Genomic DNA, 24,089 nt, shown 5'->3' on the forward strand with positions numbered 1-24,089 from the left:
GGGAGGAGAGAACAAAAATCCACTGACAAGAACAGAACAACTGTCAAGATGGCTGAGAAAGGTCTAGAAAGGCCAGCCATACCTGCTGGGTGCTGAGGGAGGTACATAGAGAGCAGATAGCTTCTGCATCTTCTTGGGTTTTCTTCTTCAGCTGCAGAAGTTGGGCTGCCTGGATCAAAGGTTCCAGAGTCTGGACTGCCCCGCTCTGGTGAAGGTTCCTTCCCCGAAGCCATTCCTCAAGCTGACTTATGTTATACCTTTGCCATAGGGGAAAAATCAAGCTGTGTTAACAACCTGTAAACGCTGCAGGCTACTTACAACTAGGGACATCTGTCATAACCTTAATTATGTTACACGGTTAAAAGCTTGATCAGTGCCTGACACTCAGTAAGGGTAGGTTGAATGAATAAGTGATTGCTTAAAATCAAGCAAAGATAAAATGCTTGATGTGTCTTTAGAAATGAATGGGAAGGCCAGCACCAGTGGCTCATACAAAATTCTAGCTATTCAGGAGGCTGAGACCTGAGGATTCCAGTACAAAGCCAGACTAGGCAGGAAAGTCCACAAGACTCCAATTAACTACTAAAAAGCCAGAAGTGTGGCCAGGCTTAAGCAGAAAAGCCTAAGGGATAGCTCTGAGGCCCTGAGATCAAGCCCTGGGACTGATTCAAAATAAAAATAAAATAATGGGGGAGAGGCATTAGATATACTGAGTGAAAACCATTTAGATTTTAATATTCATAAACATGTTTCTACTTCTTTGCAAATCTTCAGGTCTTGCACCTCAGTAACTGTTCTCTAACCTAGCTTCATTGTATTTAGTCTTCAGTGGATGTAGATGTCTTTAAGTAAGATGTCTTTAACATATGTGTTTATAAAGTTCACCATCTCAAGTGTTTGATAAATTTCATCAACCAATAAAAAGGAGATAGACTGGAATCACATGCAGACCATGGCAAGGACTACAAGTTGGATTTGGATTTCACTTAAGAACAGCTGTGCTGGGCTGGGAAGGTGGCTCAGTGGTAGAGCGCTTGCCTTGCATGCATGAGGCCCTGGGTTCGATTCCTCAGCACTACATAAGCAAAAAGAAAAAAGCCGGAAGTGGCGCTGTGGCTCAAGTAGTAGAGCGCTAGCCTTGAGCTGAAGAGCTGAGGGACAGTGCCCAGGCCCAGAGTTCAGGCCCCCACTACCGGACCAAAAAAAAAAAAAAAGAACAGCTGTGCTCTGACTCCAGGTGGAGTTGGCCTGGTGTGTTCTGCTCACCTGAGCTGCATGCCTGTGCTCCAAGAACAGACATCCTTCCGCAGGAGGAGGTTGTTGAGAGTCACCGCGTTGATCATGTAGAAGAGCTGCTTGAACACCTGCAGGATGATCTCGGGGTCCAGGCCCTGGTCGCACATGACCGTATGAAAGGAGTTCATCTGGCGGATGATGGCCTCCAGGCAATATGAGTTCTCCCCGCCCTCCATGCTGGAGGAGCGCTTCCGGTAGCCCATTGGCTTCACACCAGAAAGACCCTGAATGCTCTCATTTTCCAACATGGCAGAAACTGAAAGAAAAGCATGGATAGAGAAGCTTGCACGTTCCCCAAAATAGTGTTGTTGCACCACTCAGATCAAATGGTACTCTGGGCTGAAGCAATAATAACTTTCAAAGATCTGTGACGCTCACACTTGGGAATGTACATCATTTGATGGACAAATTCTAGTGTGTTAGTCTCTATATGGAATAAAATAGTCATGGAGCAAATTTACACTTAAACTTATGGATGATGGGACAAAGATAGTGAATCTGCAAGAGCTGTATAGTGTATTGCCTGTATTAATAGTCCATATTCAAGAACTAGGCAACATGAGTATAGTTCTGGCCAGTCATTGACTCTATAAATATTAGTTCAGTAGGTCCAGCATACTTATTGAGCATCAAGAACTGCAATTGCCTTTTGTTCAATACTTCATTTAATCATCTAATAACCCTGTGAAGTACTTCTCATTTTACTGATGAGGAAAAATAAGGTTAGATAACTTGCCAACGGGCATGCTGCTAGGGAGTGGTAAAATCTGAACTCAGGCCTGAGTGCTCTTTAACCTCACATCGTTCTGAGTTTCCAATGTTTCTCTAGCTTGATGTGTCATTTCTTTCTCCATGTGGTGCCTTAGGAGAAGATGATGGACAGAGGGAGGTTTTGCAAGGAGATTTATACTGTTGTTCTGGTTTGGTCCTAGCTGGGATTCACTCATAACCTATTTGGGTTATAAAAACTCAGAGAAGGCATGTCATGCAGGTCCAGGCTTGACTCTCTCCCAGCCTTTGTGGAACACTGCATGACACACATTATGTGTTACTTGCCTTTGAACTTGATTGCTTTTATGTTTCAGTTCTGATTTCATGTTCAGAGGCCAGGTATACTCCCTGCTTTGTATGAAGTAAATATTACTGAGTGCTTAGGGTTGTGCTCCTTCACAAGAACACACATAATGCTTTCTGTTTGCATGAAGGAAGTACATATTGGGCAAGAGGATTATTATTTTTTCACTGTATATGAATTATGGATATTTTTTGTTGTTTTTGTGTCCATATTTGCAATGCAGGGGATGGAACCCAGAGCCCCATGCATGCTAGGCAAGGGCTCTACCAATGAGCCATGCCCTTTGCACCTTTTGAGTTTGTTAATTACCTATGGAAATTAATTTGCTGTAGGAATATATACTACAGAAGGAGCGATGAAGAAAAGAGCATCTTCTATGCTAGCATCATTAGGGGATGGTGTTGGAATTTTCACACATCTTCCTAGGCGCAATACACGTACCTTCTAATACCTTCAGCAAGATGCCCCTGGCTTTGTGGAGGCCACTGCTGATACATTTGCTTCCAAAAGACAGGATAGCTTACCATAGCTGCTCCTTTCAGACCCCTAGGGTAGGTGGGGGGAGCTCCTGTAACAACTTACCGATCATAGGCTGCAGCAAGCCCTCTGCGATTTTAATGAGCTGCTGGTAGATTTGAATGGAAAGGTCACTCAGCACCTGTCGATATTCAGTGAGGTCAAAGTTCTTGAGACAGTGTTCATTCTGCTTTGCAGTGTTCTGGGTCATGAAGCCCTGTGGAGGAGAGGTAGGTAGTACTGACATTCTGGGTTCTATCACTGAGTATTAGGATTAACAGATGAACTGAAATGATTCTGTTATAATAGCTTTGTTTCCTCTTAGCTTTGTGTATTAACAAACTGAAACATGTAAGATAGAAGGATTGGTGACATCGAGGGGTCATGTGATGTCCTTTTAATTTTCAGACAGTATCACTATATCACTTGGCTGACCTCAACTTTGTGATCCTCCTGACTCAGCCTCTGAAGTGCTGGGATTTTAGGCATATGTCAACATACCCAGCTCCGGTGTCATTTTTATTCAGGCCAAAAGAAATCAATGACCCCTAAAAGATGATTGTTCTCAGAAAAGGGTCAGTCTCAGGCAAGGCCTCACAATGGTTCTGAGTTACAGTCTCCCTCCCTCTCCCCTCCCTTTCTCCTTTTTCCTCTTCCTTCCCTTCCTCCCCCTTCCTGACTCCTCTCTCTCTCTCTCTCTCCTCCCTCCCTCCCTCCCTCCCTTCCTTTTCTTCTCCCCTCCCCTCTCCTCTCCTCTCCTCTCTTTTCTTCTTTCTTCCTGGAACTCTTGATCCTGCTGCCGCTGCCTCCTGAGTGTAACAGGCATGTGCCACTGCTCAAAGCAATTTTTAATGAAATGAAAGCAGGCTTGGAGAGAGAGTAATTGCAATCACTGAGAGATACTTCCATCTGTCCTTATTCTCTGGCTACACAGACCTGGCTACAACATGGTTCGAGTCTTTGCCTGAGCTCCTGGGACAACAGCCTCATGCCATGGACCCTCGGTCCTAACTCTGCCCTATATGACACTGCAGTACTGCCCTATATGTAGCACTGGGAAAAATGCTGAACCTAGTGAAATGACATTGAATGTTATTCCATGCATAGAGAAAGCGACTGTGTATGCTATTATGATTATGTAACAAGGCATCTGGTATGAGACAAAGGCTATTTCTTCTACCTTTAACTTATGAAGAGCAGATGAGCAACTGAAGTTCTCATTCTTATTTGTCTTTTGCTGGCCCTGGGGTTTCAACTCAGGACCTTACTTGGCCAGCACTCTGCCACTTGGAGCTATTCCTCCAGACGGCCCTCAAGTTCTGGCTCTTGAGAGAGCTATGGAGTCAAACCACAGTCCAAAGGCAAGACTTACTGCAGGTGGCAGATTCTGTTATTATTCCAGGGAGAAGAGTGTCAAAATTTGTTCTGGCACAAAAGATGAGATAGAGATTTCAACATTATGGCACTACTTACATTTCTGTGACATCATCACCTTGGGGAGGGCAGATAGTAACATGTGAGAAAGGCGGGGGAGAAGTGGAGGAGGCTTGCCGGGATGTGGGAGGGGAAGTGTGCCAAGTCACGAAGTCAAGGGGCTGGATACAGAGTGTGGAAGAGGTTTTCTCAGGGGTCAAAGACAGGACCAGATAAAGATGGGTCTCGGAGGTTAAGAGAGGAACACAAAAATGATAGTGTCAGCTGGAGCTTGGGCCACGGAATCAAATTAGGTTTAAAGCAGAGGCTATTGCTTCCAGTCACCAGAGATGCCACAGTCTAAGATAGTCTACAGACCTTAAGCCATCATCTCAGATACCTTAGAACTATGAGTGAGTGAAGCAGGCCATCTTCTAGACATTGATCTCACTCACCTCATCCCCACTGTACTGCTTTAAGCAGTGAAGGAGGCGGCAGGTGTTGGATAGCCAGAACGATGTCATCTCAAAGTCATCATTGTGCTTCTGCAAAAAGAAAAAGGATATTCCAGGCTTCTCATTAGGGGAAATACTACTTAGTACCTCTCTGCCCATGTTCCCCATTGTATCCCGCATTTTGTAGCAGTCCTGATGATGCAAAGACCATTTGTTAGTCACAAGGAAGACACCCTTTGCTGAGAAGTTGCTCTGCTAATCTTTCATTCCTCCTGATGGTACCTAGAACCATTCCCAGGCCCCCTGATCGGTGGGGGGTGGGGTGGTGTGTGTGTGTACACGTAAACATCTGCTTGCCGTGGCTGCAGAAGGTAAAGCCAAGGGTGTGTGTGTGTGTGTGTGTGTGTGTGTGTGTGTGTGTGTGTGTGTGTGTGTGTGTGTGTGTGTGTGTGTGTGTGTGTGTGTGTGTGTGTGTGTGTGTGTGTGTGTACGTAAACATCTGCCTGCCGTGGCTGAAGAAAGTGAAGCGGAGCTGCACAGATGAGGCCCATCCTGGTGGCCCCAGGCTCTGTCTAGCTCCCTGCACTGACTGAGCAGCTCTCCAACACATGAGGTGCTAGGAAGTAAGACAGCAAGGTGTCCTGATGTCCCACTCACCTATGGGTCAGGTGCTCCTAACAAAGTGACAGGCTGCTCAGCACCCTCACAACGGGTCTGCAGTATACTCACTCTACATGGAGTTGGTGCTGGGAGCTCAGTGTTGTGATTTAAATGGAGGAGAGTGGTAAAGCTCTACCAACAAAACTAAGAAGTGGCATACAAGGACTGTGGGGGACTTCTGTAAGCTAAGTTAGCTGGGGAGTAGAAAAGCGCTATTTGCATTCAGTCCCAGGCTGACCTAGTCTGGTTGAAGACTCTAGCCGGAGCCCTACAGAAGGAGGTCAAGGCCAGACACACATACTAGGACAATGGCAGCATATGGGTGATACATGTTTGGAGCTGTGAGTGGTGGCACTGTGTACGGAGAGCACAGCAGGGCATGAGGTTAGAAGCTCAAGGCTGGCTTGGTGTTCTCCAAGAGCAGGGACCACAGGCTTAGCAGATCCAAGTTACCAGACCCAGGACTATCCTCAGTGCTCTTGAGGACAGCTCCCATCCTGGAAGTGGCCGTGTTGGAGAGAGCTAGAGCTGGTCTCAAAGAATAGTTACACGTGGGTCTCTCCTGGTCCTGGGCCCTCTGTGGACAAGCTAGCAAAAAAGTGGTTCCTATTACATTTGTGAAGAGCCTTGTGCCTTTTGGTAGCACTTTTTTTTTTTTTTTTAAAAAAAATGGTAGTGGGCTTTAAACTCAGAACCCAAGCACTATCCATTGTTTTTTTTTCTCAAGGCTGGTACTTTGCCACTTGAACCACAGCTCCATTTCTGGGTGTTTTTGGTGGTCAACTGGATATGAATCAAATGGATTTTCCTGGCAAGGCTCTCTTTGAATCATGATCCTCAAATCTCAGCCTCCTAAGTAGCTAGCCTTGAGCCACCTAAGTGGCATTCTTCAGCTGTCAACCTCTGTGGGCAGCCCAGCGGCCCCACCTTACAGTTGATGAATGTCAGCAGCTTTTCCTGGGCCACCCTGGGCAGCATACACCAGCTTTCAGGAGAGATGGGAGAGGAACTGCCTTCTAGATGTATCCTTGAACTCACTTGCATTGAGACCCATCCTTGGTTGTTGAGGGACATGTCCTTAGCATCTGAGGCAGGGGGTAGCCAGACCTTCTGTTAGCATAGAACACCCCTGCAGGTCAGCAGAGAGGTGACCAGAGGCCCACCCTGGAGTTCTGGGCTTCCTGCTATTTTGGAGCCTGAGCATCCTTCTCTGGGAATGTCAGGCATCCTACCTGGGAGATTAGCAGAACCAAGACACAGGCAAATGGTGTGGGGTTGCTAGCTTCGTTCAGTACACAGAGAACTCTCCCTTCTGCACGGGCTCCTTACCTTCAGGACTTTCTTAATGCCATTGATGGTGGATGTGAGGAGGGAGTGCACCTTGAGGTCGTCGCTGGTGTGATCTGCATGTCTGATGCACATGTAGAGGATGTACGCAGGGAGGCTGGGCACCGTGCCCGAGAGCATCTGGGGCTTCAGATCTAACAGCAAAGAACACCAGGAGTTAGATCTATGGGGGGCACACGGCTTCGAATAGAAACATTTTGCAATTTTTTTCTCTGTGGCTCATTGAGAAATCAACCTGCCACAGTGGTAGAGGAGAAAGGGGCAGAAGAGGAGGACTGAGATTGCCCAGGATAAGCAAATTCCTTCTGATCTGATCGTCAGCAGTGTACACATGCATGCAAACATGCAGACACGTGTGTTAGAAAAACTAAACCACATTTTATCCTAGATGCTTGTGCTACGGACCTGACATAGGCCCAAAAGTTACACACAGACGATAAAGGCCTTAGCTAAGTTGGGGTCCTTGGCTTCAATTCTTCAGCACCCCCACAGAGTATGGAGTTGTTTGGCTGACCCCAGGAGAAAATTTGGCAAGTTGTTCCCAAAGACAGCCAGAAGGGTTCAAAGGCTAGAATAATCTCTTGCGTGCATAGCTGTCAGTTTGGGAATGAATTACCAGGCAGCTTCCAGCCCCAATGGCTCAGCCACACGGTTCCAGCCACCACTGTCACCCTGCCCTCTCTCCAGTGCCTGCCCAGTGTCACCTCTGCCACTTCCTCCAGCTGCTGTCTTTGACTTCAAGGACCTTGTGACTCTCCCTCATGACTTGCACGCTCGAGCCATTTGGTTCTGTCCTACCAAAACTTGAGACAGCCAGGAGAAGCTGTCATGTGGATTGTGCTCCGAGGGACACCAGGGGAGCCAAAGAACCAGGTTGAAAGCACTGCGTGACAACAGGAGTCAGGAGCCGAGGGAGGAAATGTCCAAAGGTGAGAAGAGCCTCAGAGTGTCACCTGCTCAATGGCCCTCGCTATAACCCTGTCCTCAGCCTTCGCTCTCATGATCCCACCCAAGCCAAGCCCGCTAGGCTTGGCATGCAGGGAGGGGAGGCCACCTGTCCTCCAAGATGCGGGCAGGAGTGATCTCCAGTTGGGGTGAGGGCTGTGCTGCCACCTCCAATGGTTGGATCACATCATTTCCTCAAGTCTACCTAATGAAGGCTAACTACGTGTGTAACATTGGGCCCTTTTGAGTTTCAACAGGTGACTGTAGGTTGGTCTTTGGTTTAATTAGAATGCCACTAACACTCATTTTTGCAGAAAAAAAAATACATTGTGTAGGCCTAAACTTCTGGAGAGGAAAGCAGCTCCCAAGATCTCTGTATACCTATAAGCCCAGAAGGTGACCGCTCCGCCCCCAACCCCCGGCAACATGGAACTATCCCAGGCACAAGCCTGAGCAGCCCACAGGTATGTCCAAGGTCCTTCTTGCTGAGCATTCAAGAAGGGGGCAGAAGGTTCTGCCCTGACTCAGTGGAAATCTCTCGCTTTTTGGCAGCAGGGCTGGTCGGGCTTTCATCCCTGAAGACCAGGCTAGGGAGGATCCTGGGATGCAGCTCCCACAGCTGCCTGGTCATGCCAGAGAACCCACTGGCAGGGCAGCTCTGACGCTGCCACGTGCCTGGCTGAGAAGTTGCAGGTGAATGCAGATGCAGGGCAGCGCTGACCAACCCCGAAGGACGTGGCATGTGTGACCCCAGTGCTCCTCCATCAGTGAGCACGTGAGCCACCTGGCTTCTCGCCATGCCATCCTAACTCCAGGACAGGTGGCTGCATTCCTGACCCTTTGCAGGGGATGTCCAGGCTGCTGGTGCAGGGATCCACGCGAGCAACAAATCATTGACTTCTCATCTCCCAACCCAGGGCTGCTGGCAGAGTCCCTTCCCCACAATAGCCATGAGAAGCCTCGTCCTTAGCCACATGGCCAGGAAAGAAAGGGACAAGTCTGCACATACACAGGCTATCTGGCTCCGGAGGTCACGTTCAGAATGGGTTGTGTTGTGGTGATTATTACTGGTGAAGGCTTACAGCGATGGGGAATTAGAAGTTTTGATTCCCTCCTTATTGGCCATGTGCCCTGGGCAAGTTGCTGGAGTGATCTGGGCCCTCCAGTGTGAGGTGCGAATAGTACAGTACCTACTTCAAGGGATGCTGGGAGTATTAAACAAGGCGAGCAGGCTAGGGGCTTGGCAGAGTCTCTGACGTAGATGTGCCCCATATGCCTGAGCTGCTGGGATTGCCAAGCACTGTCATCTGCACAGAGCTTTGCCAAGGGGAGGGGCACTGTGGCTGCCATTGCGGGAGCCAGGCTGGCAGCTCTCCTGTATCTGTCCACTGTGTGGGCACACAGAGGCCTCTTTCCCAAGTGTATTTGGCACTGAGTGACTGGAATGGGACTTCCATTTGGAGAAGCAGTAGGCGGCTACTAGGACAACTATTTGGAGATGGTGGGTATGGGGTGGAAGAGGGCAGTGGGCAGAGCTGTGTGGGGCATGGGAGGGTCATCGTGTAGAGGGAAGTGGGAGTGGGGAGGAGTAAGGGCTGGTGAGGGGGAGAGTACACAGCAGGTCCTGACCTGTCACCAGGTTCCGGATGAGGAGGCCCTCGTCCTCCTTGTGGTACTCCAGCATGCCCTGGAAGTCCTTTTCTTTCCGCTGGACTGTGACTTGCCTGGTGAGCTCCTGGTGCCCTCTGTCACTCTGAGCCAATGCCTGGGCGGCTGTGTAGGAGAGAGACAGCAGAAGCATGAAGAAGGATCTGTGGCCACTCCCAGAGGGAGGGGGGGTGGACCGAAGGAATCTGGGCCACCGAGGTCCCACACTACATGATCGATCAGTTCCTGAAGCCTGCGGCACACTCCGGTGGTGGGCCAAGGATGCTAGCCCTTGGTTCTGAGGTCCATCAGATAAGACAAGAGGAATCCCCCAGAAGGGCAATGGGAAGATTCTAGGCCAGAGAAAACCCATAAAGGTGTGAGGCAGAGAGGGTGTTCAGCCCATCCCGGGCAGCTACTTCTCTTCCCCTACCAAGCTGCAAGAAAAAGAGATGCTACTTTCCTGCAATGATGTCCTAGGCCTGTCTAGCCTGGATCAGCTCAATTCTCTGAACATGCCCCCAAAGCAGTCATCAAGACATAGCCATGGTATAGCTGCTAGGTTGGACAAGTGAACAGTTTGGTGCCAGTGAGGTAGAAACACTGTAATGGAGACCTGAATGTAGAGTTGGGCAGGGAACTTGCTAAAAATGTAGTCCATACAACTCCATAAGCTAATTATTTGGAGGAGTCTGGGTGTTACATCTGGGGTTATAATAGTCTCCCAAACCTCATGCAGACCTTCCTCCCAGCCTGAGTGCATAGGAGAGGGTAGTGGTACCCACAGATTGATCTCCAAGCATATCTAGAGTCTACTGCATGCAAGTCACTTTCTCAAGCCCAGGAACAGATACAGTGGAGTCTCCAGCTATATCCCTGGCCTGTCTAGCTAAGGATGCATATCTGTACATTCAACTAGAAACATGCTACAATGGGGCTTGGCCCACTATCAGGCCAGGAGTGTGAACCATGAATTCTGACAATGTCTGCAGCAAGGAAGCCCTGACAAAGGGGCTGGTCCATCCACCCACTGGACCCATATCACAAAAGTCCCTGGATGGATGAGAGAGGAGCAGGGTGACTGACCACCCAGGGGGGACATATGATCTCTGCACTACAACTGACTGGAGGCTGTGTGTGTATGCATATGTGTGTGAATGTGCAGGTACACACACACATGTAGTACCGTGTGCACAAAATCACCAGATGAGAGCTGGAACTTTACTCTGCAGGCTGTCGGGAGGCCGTGGAGGATAGAAAGCATTGTGAAGAGGAACCTGGGAAACTAGTCAGTCACCAGGGAACATGAGATGGGGCGTGGCCCCAGGGGAGTGGGAAGGGCAGTCACACAAGCACTCAGGAGGAGGAGTGCCAGGATTTCAGGACTGCATAAAAGGGAGAGGCTGGAAGCCAGGGAACTAGGAGAATGAGGACAGAAAATGAGAACTCTAAAGATAAAAGGGTAAGGAGGTGGGCAGGTGTGGGAACAAACCACCAGCTCAAATATAGTCAGGCATGAGATTATACCTGGCAGGTAAGAGATTACTCCTACCTATATTTTCGTCTATGCCTGGCATGGGGCCCAGACATCCTTGCCATTCCAGAAGAGCAGGTGGAAGCAAGGACCTGACTACATAAATTAGCAACACTTGTGGTTAGGGCAGAGCCATCAGGACAACCTACAACAGGACTTTAGCCCTGGGGTGTTGGCTCTTGAGCTGATGGTGGAAGGATTAGAAAGACATCCAGGCCTTTTACTCAGAATGGCAGGTGCTTAAAGATTTGCAGCATGGGGTCAAAGGAGAGAATGCTCTCAGTACTTTGGGAGACAGATTTACATACAGCTCTGCTGGTCCTCTCAGGCCAACTCCCCACCCCTTGAACTTCAATGTTGACACTGTCTGGTATGAAGCAAGGCTCCTGGCCACTGGAGTCTTTGCTCTACATGGTGTTCTTGCCTGCAATCTTAAGTCCCACGAAGGCAGGGACCATGAGGTTACATTTCCTATGTCCAATTTCTCCACCTTACAGAGCCTGGCTCAGGGCAAACACCAAATACTTGCTGAATTCCGCAGAGAATGTGTAAATTCTCCTATGCCATGGCTGCCATGGGCACAGCTGCCAGGAACCTGGAGAAGTGGACAGTGTGCTGAAGGGCAGCAGCTCAGTCCTGTGGGCATGTGAGACACACGTCTGCCTCACAATGCACACTCATGCACACACACACACACACACACACACACACACACACACACACACACACACACACACACACACACACACGCCCTACCTTCTAGGTCCTGGACTTTCTTCATGTAGATTTTCAGTTGTTTCTTCAGCTTCCGCTCATTCTTTTCCAGCTTTTCTACTAGCTCTTTAAGGTCCTGCAAGCAGAAGGAGGAAGGATGTGAAGTGACTTGAGGCCCATGCTGGACGGAGGGAAGATCCTTGCTGGGAGCAGACCCCCCCGCCCCCCCCCAACACACACACACAGCCTCGGCTCCCTGCTCTGGAGCTCAGGAAGCAGGCAATGGGTCTGAGTTCATTCTTGCAGTAACAACAGGGCAAAGTCCTCCTATTCCGGCTCTCTGGCGCCTTCTGGAATCCCAGGGCTCCCCAAGCCAAGCCTCCTTAGGTTGCCATGTTGACCCCAGGGGACACACCACCTGGGTGTCCCACAGAAAGTGGGTAGAGCCTTGGGACAGAATAGACAGGAAAGCAGAGGTTGGGAATGTCAACACTGGGCTGGAAAGGCCAAGGTTGGCCCAGAGCCCATGCAGGCAGAGGCAGAAGCTGTGCTGCAATTTGTGTGTGTCAGTTGTGGGGCTTGAAGTCTGGGCCTGGTAGCTGTTCCTGACCTCTTTGCTCAAGGCTAGTGCTCTAGCACTTTGAGCCACAGTGTCACTTCTGGTTTTCTGGTTGTTAATTGGAGATAAGAGTCTCATAGACTTTCCTGCCCAGGCTGCCTTTGAACCACACTACTCAGATCTCAGCTTTCTGAGTAGCTAGGATTATAGGTGTGAGCCACCAGTGGCTGGCGTGTGGCCCCAATTTATAGCAACTGTTGACACCGGAAGCAAGTCATCTCACTAGGGCCTAGAATAGTAAACTGTCAGGAAAGGATTCTGCTGTCATCAATGTCACCATGATCCAGCTATGCAGTGCGTATATGAGGCAGGTGGGGGGGGGGGGGCAAGGAGGAGGAGACCCCTACTCCTTTATTACCACAGAGTGATGAGGATGAAAGACGCCAACATTCCACACTGGAACCTCTGAGAGCATTTTGGGGTGCTTCAGGAGGTGATTGCATCATGAGACTGTTAACCTTAATAGACCAGCCCACTGATGGATTAATTCACAGTTTACTAGGCTACTGGAAATTTCAGGATGGAGGGTCTATTTGGAGGAATTAGAGTTGCTAGCTTCATGTTCTTAAAAAGAATATTCTCTCTCTCCCCCCTCTCTCCCTCTTTCTCTCTCCCTCTCTTTCTCTCTCCCTCTCTCTCCCTTTCTTTCTCCCTCTCTCCCTCCCTCTCTCTTCTCTCCCTCCCTCCCTCCCTCTCCCCCTCTTTCTCCCTCTCTCCCTCCCTTCTCCCTCTTCCTCTCCCTCCCTTCCCTCCCTCTCCCTTTCTCCCTCTCTCCCTCCTCTCCCTCCTCTCCCTCTCTCCCTCCCTTTCTCTCTCCCTCCCTCTCTCTCGCCCTCTCCCTCCCTCTCTCTCGCCCTCTCTCTCCCTGTACCTCTCTCCCTCCCTCTCCCTCATCTTTCTCTCCCCCCCTCTCTCTCCCTCCTCTTTCTCTCTCTCCCTCTCTCTCTCTCTCACCTCTCCGCTTCCTGGCTGCCATGAGGTGAACAGCTTTGCTCTGTGATATACTTCCTGATCATGAGCTGAAACGGCTAAATCCATTTCCCTCCTTTTGAGTTGTTTCTGTCAGACATCTCATTGTAGTGATGCAAACCTGACGCTCTTCCTCCCTCCCTGCCTGTTGCCACAGTTTCCATCTCCTCCATGCTTCTCCTTCTCCCGGAGGCCTCCTTCCAATCTTTTAATATTCATTCTTAATTCCCACATAGAATCATGTTTGAATAACAATTATCCTCCTCTTATTTTTTCAAATGCCTTCCTTCTCCTGACCTGTAGTATCTCACAGGATAGAGACTTTTCCAATTCTCTGTCATCTGCCATGGTTTCTATTTGCAGAGATGGCTGCCAACAATTTCTCCTCCATTAGGAGGAAGCCCACCTCCACTATACCTGGCCCAGCCATGTGACTTGTCTTTGTCATGTAGCAAAAGTGATACTGTGTTGGTTCTGGGAATAGGCCTAAGAGGCTCCTCAGCTCTTGCGTTCAACCTTCTGGAAGCCAATTCCAGGCAGAGCATCTCAGGCTGGATCTATGAGTGAGATGAGGCACATGGAGACAGACAGAGACCTCAGGCATAGGAGTAAGGCTGTCCTGGATCTTCCAGCCCCAGCTAACACGATGCACACCAGAGATGAGGCTACCCCCACTGAGCTCTGTTAGAATTTCAGATCCACATAGAAAGGTTAAAGTCTGAGGCAGTGACCACTTGTTGCTTGTTTCTGTCTACCAAAGCAACACACGGTGGTAATCCAAACACCTGGTTGATTGTGTGCCTTTATAAGACCTGCAAATCCTGAGCTCGGGGCTCTCCTCCTAGGCTCCCTAGGCTCTGCTGTGTTGGAATGTAGGACGAGGCCCGTTTAAATAAAACAGCTGTAGAGTCTGACTCTCGGTGATCTTCTTGTGGGGGGGTCCTGCGACTTTGGCATAACACATATGATAGCCATTGATATTTTAAGCCACTAAATTCTACGAAAAAAAAAAACAAAACAAAACAAGATAACTTGGTTTGGCCTATCTGGCTAACAGCAGCCTTCCCTGATTCTATTTTCTTCCAAACATGATTTCCAAGCTGTGATTCACAAAGCTCTGTGATCCATGAAGCCACTCACCAGATTCTCATTGGTCAGCCGGGATATCTCCTGCTGGACTCCGAATTCCACTTGGGCCTCTGGGGAGAGCAGCAACGTCTGGCAAAAGGTCTGCTGTTGTTTGTCTATCTCCTCCTTCAGGGCCTCCACCTGGGCCTTGAGACTCTCCACCTCTTCCTCATGCTCCAGGCTCTGGGCCTGCAGCTGGGCCTCCAGCAACCTGCATGAGGAAAAATGGGACAGGCGATCATGTGACTCGGGTCAGCACCCCTCAAGTTAGGGGCCACAGTCAGGAACACAACAGGGGAGTGGCCAAGCACACAGCAGCAGCCATCTTTAGGCCCCAGTTGGGGATGACACACAGCAGGGAGACAGCTGCCACGGATCTGATCAGGCAAGCAAGCCATCCTGCCCTCTCAAGTGACGAGAAACCAAGGCCAAAGGCACTCCTGCTCTTCTCCACCCTCCTTCCACATTCAGTGAGTGTAGTCTGCTGGCTTGGGACTGGGAAGCTGCCTCTGTGTCAAACAGTCGGCAGCAAAAATACTTTTTTTTTTTTTTGTCCCTCAGCTCTTCAGCTCAAGGCTAGCGCTCTACCACTTGAGCCACAGTGCCACTTCCAGCTTTTTCTGCTTATGTGGTGCTGAGGAATGAAACCCAGGGCCTCATGCATGCAAGGCAAGCACTCTACCACTGAGCCACCTTCCCAGCCCCACAAATACATTTTGAATTTTGTCTTCTTACTCTTCAGCTTAGTCTGGCTTCAAAATTTGTGATCTTCCTGCCTTAGCAGCCTGAGTGCTAGGATAATAATACTTTTGTCAGCATGTCTGGCTTTAAATTAATTTTTGTAATATTTTCATCTGCCCCCAAATTCCCAAGAATCTTGTCATAAAGACCAAAGTGGTTAGCTGAGCTAATTCCTTGCTTATTTTTGTCTTTCTAATCATCTCCATTGTCACAGCCCTGCTTTAACACACATGCAAAATTTTTATAGCCCTTTTCAGATACTCTCTGCCATTCCAAACTAAGACTATTTGCAAAAGCTCTGGGAATAATTGAGATCAACTGGAGTCATCACAACAAGCAGACACACCTAGACCCAGAGGAGGTCTGGAAAGACTTGGGAAGACTCAGAGACTGTGCCATAGCCAGGCACTCTAGGAGCGCACCTGCTCCACTCTGAGAGAAGGCGGGGCCTCCTGGGGAGCTGACACTAACACATCTACAGTGACCAAGCCATCTTCTGGGACTTAATTACCTGAGCCAGCTTTCTCCTTCAGGGTAGCTGCCTTCATAGGAAGGGGGTGGGGGTGCTGGATGAAAGGGATCCTAAAAAGCTTCCTGACGTGCTCTATGTGGGTGTGGGGCACCCTAGTCTTTTCTAGAAATGCAGAGGTAAAGTTAGGAAGTAGGTAGTGCCCAGGGGACAGCTACTAGAACCCCCAGCTGCCCAGGAGCCTGGGAGCAGGCAGCTTCCATGTTTTCGCAGTTCTGCTAGTTTGGGAGGTGAGAACTGCCAAGGCGAGGAGGGAGGCAAGAAGGAAAGTCTACCGTGTTCCACAGACAGCCACACTGGAGGCAGCTGAGTCAGCACCACAGTGACCAACACCTGCTCTCAGCGGCTGTCCCCATAGTGATGCGAATGAATGAGGAAGTGACAGAGGAATGTGCTCATTCACCGCAGGTCTACTACCAAAGGAAAAATAACACAAGATGGCACAGGATAATTTGGCAATTAAAACGACATCTTAGATGGCATATGTTATTTAGACAACATTCATTATTGGCTATAACATACTAAAAATGATCACCAGTAAGGTTGAAGGAGTAAACGTAACTGCAGAGGATAGAAACTCAGGTTCTAGATCTGTTGCTCAGGAAGTGCATTTCCTGACTTGTGCTGTGTGTTTCCCATCTGCATCTGCTCTATTCTCCAAGTGAATTCAGCCAGGGTCTACGTGAGGTATGATTCCTGCCAAGCCTTAGCTTGGCCACCTATCATGAAAATTAAGGCCAGGAGATGGTCATGGCTACAGCCAAGTAGAAGACTGGTCTGATGAGCCAGGCTTTCTGATGCCATGAGCCTGTGTGTTACTTCACTAATGCATTCATTTGTTTATTTGTTATACTCATCCAATCTGCCAATAGAGGCAAGAGAAGGCCCTAGTTTTACACATGAGCCCTCATCCCTCTTCTGATAAATCAAATTCCTGAGTAGACTAGAATCTGGTCTTGTTGAATAAGTACCAGTGCAGAAACAGAAGCAGTTAATGAATATATATATTCATATGTATTATGAATGTATGTTCACACACACACACACACACACCTTTTTCCTGGTAATGACCCTATGTGGCAGGGTCCTGACCTAATGTCCTAATGTCTGCCATGAAGAGCCTGACCCAGTTCTCTGCTCACAGGCTGTGGGGCTACATTTGAACCCAGAGAGAAGCTGTAGAGCCAGAAGGCTGCTGCCTCTCCTGTTACCATGCAGAGGCCTTGGCGGGCAAGGGCCACATGGGGGCGAGCATGAGCTGAGGGTACGGGGCTCCTATTCCAGCTCTGTCACTTCACCTGCTAGGGAGCCGGGCCTGGCACCTGTGCCACTCCTCTGAACTTTGGTTTCCTCCTCTGGGAAGCAAGCCTGATGACCATGGCCCCATCTCTTATTGGAAAGCTCAAGTGAACAAAGCTGCGACTTGACCCCTCCCTGGCTAAACTGCTCGTCCACCGCTGAAGGCTGCAGAGTGCAAATTCAGACTCTGGTACCAAATGCTGGGTCCTCTGTTTAACCAGCTGAAACCCACCAAGCTGCAGTGCCCTCCCCTGCCACGAGGGTGCGCAGAGGGTCAGACAGTACACTGCATGACACTTGGCTCTTGTCAGCTCCAAGTCCCTGACACAGGACTGGCTGCGTCCTGAGGGCAGATTCAGAGCCAGTTTTGGCTGATCCTAAATGGTTAGGAGGTAGCACAGGGTTGAGAATCCCCAGAGATAAGCTTTCTCCTTAATCTTGTTCTTGGAAACTGTTTGCTTGCTGTCTTGTAATCTGTGTTTCTCCACCTGTAGAATGGGATGGGGGTGGGGCTGGACCCCAGAGTTTCTAAGGTTCATGGGCCATGCAGGCAAGCAACCCCTCTGACCTCATTCACACATCCTGGACACAAAGTGACAGAAGACCCCAAGGACTGCCAGTCAGTAGCTTCACAGACTGTGCCCCACACCCCTGCCACCGCCCTCCCTGCCCCCCAGCCCCCCCTGAAACACAAGGAGCATGGAAGTGAGCAGAAACACAGACAAAGAGGACACAGGAAGACAGGAAGTGTATTTGACCTGGCAACTTGCTTTAGGCCTTGGTAGGCCAAGCCGAGTTCTCCATCTTCATTCAAATATCCCCAATCCTCAGTCTGGCTAGAAATAAAGGACAGAAAAACAGGGTGTCCAGTGTAGAGGAGAGAGACAGGCAGGCGAAGAGGCCAGAATGTGGAAAGGCTGTGCCCTGAAGATGGGAAAAGGGCAAAGCTGGAGCGCTCCCCCCACCCCTCTTCTCTGGTCGCCACCCTTTCGGCGACTGAAGACGGCATCTCCCCTGAGTTTCCAAGGTTCCGTTATGTCTGTAGAAGGGGTTCAGTGCCCTCATGAGGGGCCCAGATGAGGTCCCAGAGTGCAGTGTCGCATCTGTTCTGATGGCTGCAGGCAGCGGGCGCCACCATGCTTTCCCCTGGGGGCCTCCCCAGATTGTGTGTGTGGTACACTTCTGCCTTGGACTTGGGGGCTGAATGTGTCCCTTGTCCTTCTCAGCTGTCACCACTTGAGTTTGCATAGGGCCCTTAGGTAGCAGTGGTTTAATCCAAAGGAAGGGCTGCTGGGGGAACTGAGGGCAGCACTGCAGAATTCCTGCTGTGGGCCTAGAATGGAGTACATCAGGCCAAGCAGGAAGAACGTGGGGACCCTCTCTACTCCAGCCATCTCCCTTTGTGCCCACGAAGAGATCCTGACACCTGGCTAGGGTCCCAGGGGTCCCCTGCTTCTTTTTTTTCCTGTGAATTTTTAAATTGTCATTATAAAGGTGATGTACAGAAGGGTTACAGTTGCGTAAATCAGGTAAAGAGTACATTTCTTTTTGGACAATATCACGCTTGCTCTTTCTTAAAAGATTTCCCTGCTGTGTGCTGAATGATCACATACTGCCCCCCCCCAACACAAAAGGGGCCTCACTTCATTGTTTTCCACAGCTGCTGTCCAGGGTGGTACCAGGGTAAGGCTGAGATAACCTCCAAACAGCATTACTCACCATCACCAGCCTCACAGGGAAATGCAGTTGTGAATTCTATAATATGACCAACTCTACAGACAAAGATGTTGCCCAGCACTCCACAGTGCTCAGAAAATCAGGCACAAGAATTAATGAAAACCAGCAAACTAACTAACTTTGCTCTTAGGTAAAACACATCTCCAGAGGAATCTAACATACTCTTCAGTCCCTTTGCATTTAGGGACCATGGCAGGAGAGGAAGCGCCACCTGCTGGTGTAAGAAGGGAAACCCCAAACAACTGCCCAGAGGAATTCATTTTCTCTTTTTTTAAAATGCTTAATGTCAATAAATCAACAATAGTCATGGAAAACCTCCTGTGCATGAGCCCTACTCTTGAAAATGCCATGCAAATAAATAAGAAGGAAAAATCAGCCCATAGTCTCTGACTTCAGGAGGCAGCAAGGCCCAGTGGTTAGCAAACTGGCCACAGAGCCAGGTATCCTCTAGGAAGCTCCATCCCTGGCTCTTACCAGCCCTGCCTGGGAGGGTTATTTCTCTACATGTCAGGAGGAAGTGGATGATCTTGAAGGGCTTTCCCCTCCACCTTTCATTATTATCTGTAGAAGTCATGCACCAGAAAAGGCCCTGGAAAAGAATTACTTTCTCTTTGTTGGGGATCTTGAAAAACAGGGCCCAGCAAACCACTGCTCTGCTTTGGATAAGGACAGCCCCCTTGGGTGGAAAGAGACATGGTTCCAGCCCAGAGATGGTCAGTTTTCTGTTTCTAGAAAGATACCTACCTGTGTGCCACACAGGTATTCCAATTTCTTTCTATTCAGCAGCCTGGAATATACTGAGAAGTGGGAGGAGGCCCCCAAATAGCAGAAGCACCTGAGAATCAGGCCTGGCCACCTGGAAGGAGCTTTCTAGAGAGAGCAACAGCTGTGGCTTTACTGAGGCCATAAAATCACACTTGTGCTATTGGCTGAGGACCAATGGAATTGTGAGAACAAGGAGGCAGTGTTCTTCTAGAAGGAAGCTCAGAGATTCTGGCCAGGAGTGGCAAAAGAGCTGCAGAACCAGTCTTCTGGTCCCCTCTGCCACCACGAGCAAGAGAGCTCTAGGCCAAACGAACCATATGATGTCAAGTAAATCTGGATGGAGATTGGACACACTCCTTGTGGAGTGGAAGTTACTCTCAAGCGCTAAGGACCTCCTGCTGTCCCCTGGGTCCTGGTGGAAAAGCCCAGCAATGCACCATCAGCCTTGCTTTGGAGTTCTACAGCCTAGACAGGGTTTTCATAGAAGTGGTCATAGATCAAAGGAGCACTGTTCTTGGAGCCAGACTGAGCCTCAGCCAGACTGTACTGGTGCCCGACCTAGCTCTGTGACCTGGAGCACTGGGTAGAGGTGGGGTTGGTCTGAGAACAGCAGCAACTTGTCTCTCAACCCACTTCCAGAAGCAACTGAAGACGACAGACTTCCAGCACCAGGCCAGGCTTTCCCAGGCCCTCGTTGCTATCTTAGCTTTTTCATATGTAAAATGGTCATAATGAAGCTGGTTCCTCTTAGTTCCCAAGACCAAAGTGTGAGAAAGTGTGCAAAAGAGCTACCCACATTCTGGGAGCTCAGGCCAGAGCAGGCCCCAGACTTACAGTTCAGAGAGGAGACAGAGTTGGAAAGACCAGAACAGGGCTCTAAACAGCAAGAGTCAGCAAGGAGCCTCAAACGTGGGGACCATGGCTGCTTGGAGGGACCCATGGCAGTGACAGAGGTGCGTTTGTGTGTAGAATCTCCCCACAAGTCTACCAAAGCTCAGTGAGCAATGTAAACTTTTTCTAGGGTCATGACATAGTTCATCACAATTCTAAAGGGACCACCTCACCCACCACGCATGCAGAGACACAATTTATAGTTAAACTCTAAGACCCTCCACTGCAGGCCAACCACAGGAAAGGTATAGCAAATCTCCATCTTCAGCCATGTCAACAGGGGTCCCCAAGTCAGTTGACCCTCCTTCCCTGCTAGCCTGCTCTTCCACTCAGTGTGGATTCACTGTCACCACATAATTTCCTCAAGGCTAAAGCTGAACTGGAAGAGATGAACCCACCGGTAGCCTCTCTAGCACCTGGCATGGAAGGCACTGGGACCTGGGTCCTCAGGCCTCCCCAAGGCCATGGTTCTTTTCCGTCCTTAAACCAGCTTCAGAGCCATTATTTGCCTATTAGATGCTAGGCTTTCTGGGAATGGGATTATCTTAAGACATAATAGAAACCATGTTTATTTTTATCTCCACCGTTACTGCTGTAAAGACAAATCCACGGTATTGAACAGCCTCTGGGGAGTACCTAGACCTAGGACTGGATTCCTGACAATCCTGCGGCTGAATAGAAAGGAGCTATCAGCTTCAGCTCTGAAGATCACAGATAAGACCACCACAGCCCCGCTGCTCGCGCTGGCTTGCTATTTTAATATCACCTCTGCTTCTTCTCTCATTCATCTCATGTCTTATCTTCAGTCCAAGATAATTTAAAATGAACAATCTGGACTCCAGGTTTAGCTGGCTGAGCCACCTTCATTCCTTCTCTCCCTCCTTCCAGGAGAATTACCTCTCTCTTAAAACACATTTTGTGTCCTCCAGGGGGGCTGCTACACCACCTCTTCTGCTTCTTTTGGGGGGGGGGGGTTAGGGGGGGGCAAAGCAGCCCCCAACCTCAGAGCAGGGCCACCTGGTTTCTATCTGGACTCAGCTACAGGCCAGGCGTGTGCCTGAGCCACTCAACCTTTCTGGGCCTCAGTTTCCTCATGCACAGAAGAGGGACTGCATTAGGAGGTCTGGAAATCAGTCTTCTAGGATTCTGTGACAGTTATGGAAGAAACTTTAGGTTGTGGGCGACAGTGCCACCTACTGCCGGTTTCTAGAACTGTTTTTGTCACGCACTTTGGAACTAAAGTTGAGCAAGTCAACAATAAATTAGTTGAGATGAAGAGAAAGGAAGCCAGAGGGAAGGCCAGCTCTGATTTTGCTCTGGAAGGCTAGCATAATAAAGGTGGTAACATTGATTATGTGCGCACCATGAGCTCTAAGTGCTTTACTCAGATTAATTGACCTACCTGGTGTCTCAACACCCATAACAGACACAGTGCTAAGATGGTCCCAACCCACAGGTGAGGCACCGGAGGCACCCAGCCTTCACGCAATGATTTCCAGACAGCAACAAATCCCACATTCCTGAACTCTCCGCCACACTGCGAGTTCTGCCATCTGTCCATTGACAACCCTTGACTCGGCTGCCACCCTCAGACAATCAAATCACTCCCTTTTGCCTGGACCCTCAGTCCCTTCTTGATGAGACCAGAGACTGTTGATTAACTCAAGTCCAGGAAATCTCGCTTGGGCGAGCACGACAGAAGGGAAATAAATGGTCCCATTCAAATGTGTTGGTGTCTACCTTGGGTTCCGTTTCTTCTAAAAGAGGGGGGGCCCAGGCGAGGATGGCAGCTGGAGCAGACACCTTACTGCGGCAGGGGCTGCTTCTACATAAAACTCACCCTCTCCAGCTTTTCCCGTCACTCTGCCTCCTGTCATCCTCCAAGAAAGCTCCCTGATCCTAACACTTTTCAGGGGACCTGGGTTCCAGCTGCTACACGTATGTTGACTCAGTCTTGATAAAGCTGAGAGCAGGTTTCCTGAGAACTTGGAGTGACTGGAGTCCGCTCCTCTTCTACCTCCTCTCTTCAATACTTCCCTGTGGCTATATACATGGCCAGTGCCTGAGCACAGACCAGAATAGGTTAGGGCGGTAGGGACCCCTTCTACTGACTTCTCTAGGTACAGATTATGGTGAGGTGGGCCTTACCTGTTTGTCTGGCAGACCCCATGGTAGGCCTCAATGGCATCTTCCTGGTCCACATGCTTTTCACTGTTAGGCCAACTTGTCCTGGCATTAATATTTGGCTCCTAGAAGACATCAAATTAATAAACAACTGTAACTATACGAACTGCCACGAAATGGCTTTACAGTACAGGGGGATTAAAACATGACTTTGGGGAAAGATGTAGGCCTAGAGGAACTTGGGAGACTGTAGCTAAACATAGGCAGGAACATGACATGGTAAGGTCATCTTGGAAAGGACACAGCAAGCCTGCTGGGAGGTACTGAGTGCACGTAGCAGGGGAGACAGCAGGTAGTGTCGTTGGAGGAGAAAGCACCCCAGACATGATTAAAATCTGGCTCAGTGTTGGCTCGACTACACTCATTACTACTGAGGTAACACAGCCCTCAGCCAGCCCAAGAGCTTCAGCCTATCAGAGTCCAAAGGGACACAGGTCGCTTCTGTCCCCCCTCCTTTCCACTCTACAATATATCCCAGAAATATTAGGGATACATATGAAGTGGGACTTTCCATCCAGGGAGGGTGTGCCAGGAATGGAATTACTTTATGGTAGTAAGAGAGAAGGGGTGGGGGAGAAGTGTTATTCTACTTCAGAAGCAAAGTAAACAGCGAGGAGCACAAGGCAAAAAACAGGTCACCCATCTCAGGCTTTTGTCCCTTTTGAGTATCTTATTCAGAAGATTCTAGAAACTTCTAGCTCCATCTCTCAGAAAGGCATATATTGAAGGAAATTCCTTGTGCTGCCATTAGATCCCAGAATAAGAGATTCTGCTCTCTCAGTTTTAAGGTCCTCAGGGGTAACATATGCAAAAAAAAAACCCCATGTCTGTCACCCAGTATCACCCCAATAAGCCCAACCACACTGCCATAGTTACCGTGTTCTTGCCGGCAAGTCTGCGCTGGTCAGCACTCATAATCTGTGTTCTGAGGATGAGCACCTCCTCCTTGCGGACCTCAAGCTCCTCATTGGTCAGCTTGAGCTGGTTCAGCAGGAGGTTGTAGCTATCTGGAGAGCTGTGGGTAGAGTTGTTCTGTGTAGCTTGGTCAACTACAGCTTTCCTCAGCTCATTCAGATCATTCTTCAGTTTCTTGTTCTCTGATTCCAGCTCTTGCCTCTGGAATACAGACAAGAGTGAGGTAACAGGTCATTACATCCAGGACCCAGCCTTAATCAGCTCACTCTGTCCAGGGGCAAGTGAAGAGTCACCCAGTCATTTTAATGACCAAAGTTCTGACTGACATCGGCAAGCAATCAAAGCTGGAGCTTGGATTAGAATTCAGGACCCTGGGTTCGGAGGGAAACATCTTACACAATTCCTCTACAGAATTCTGCAAAGTGATTCAATATGTGAGTGTTTCTAAACACATCTGACTATGAAAAATCTTCCCTTGTGGAAATACTGGGCTGTAATTCTGTGTGTGTGTGTGTGTGCGTGTGTGTGTGTGTGAGGGAGAGAGGAGAAAGAGAGGAGAAAGAGAGAGAGAGAGAGAGAGAGAGAGAGAGAGAGAGAGAGAGAGAGAGAGAGAGAGATACAGAACTCATGTATGCTAGACATGCAAGCATTCTACCACCACACAAAGGCCCCACCTTGGTGCTGACAACCTTAAGCAACTGGACTCCTAG

The 24,089-nt window shown here is 49.2% G+C and overlaps 1 protein-coding gene across 1 annotated transcript in view; it reads right to left on the bottom strand.

The window, feature by feature from the left end:
• The window catches only part of Myo5b (myosin VB), a 295,029-nt gene that overhangs the window by 7,006 nt on the left and 263,934 nt on the right, over window positions 1-24,089 (bottom strand). The window contains exons 28-37 of the mRNA XM_042675118.1: window positions 23,341-23,580; window positions 22,429-22,529; window positions 14,331-14,529; window positions 11,645-11,738; window positions 9,337-9,480; window positions 6,745-6,896; window positions 4,756-4,845; window positions 2,954-3,104; window positions 1,267-1,552; window positions 83-257 (exon numbers count right to left, since the gene is read on the bottom strand). Of these exons, the coding sequence (XP_042531052.1) occupies window positions 83-257; window positions 1,267-1,552; window positions 2,954-3,104; window positions 4,756-4,845; window positions 6,745-6,896; window positions 9,337-9,480; window positions 11,645-11,738; window positions 14,331-14,529; window positions 22,429-22,529; window positions 23,341-23,580 (1,632 nt within the window). The remainder of the gene's footprint in view (window positions 1-82; window positions 258-1,266; window positions 1,553-2,953; window positions 3,105-4,755; window positions 4,846-6,744; window positions 6,897-9,336; window positions 9,481-11,644; window positions 11,739-14,330; window positions 14,530-22,428; window positions 22,530-23,340; window positions 23,581-24,089) is intronic.

The sequence above is a fragment of the Dipodomys spectabilis genome, unplaced genomic scaffold (assembly GCF_019054845.1).
Source record: "Dipodomys spectabilis isolate Male_0828 unplaced genomic scaffold, ASM1905484v1 ptg000024l, whole genome shotgun sequence".
NCBI classification, from domain to species: domain Eukaryota; kingdom Metazoa; phylum Chordata; class Mammalia; order Rodentia; family Heteromyidae; genus Dipodomys; species Dipodomys spectabilis.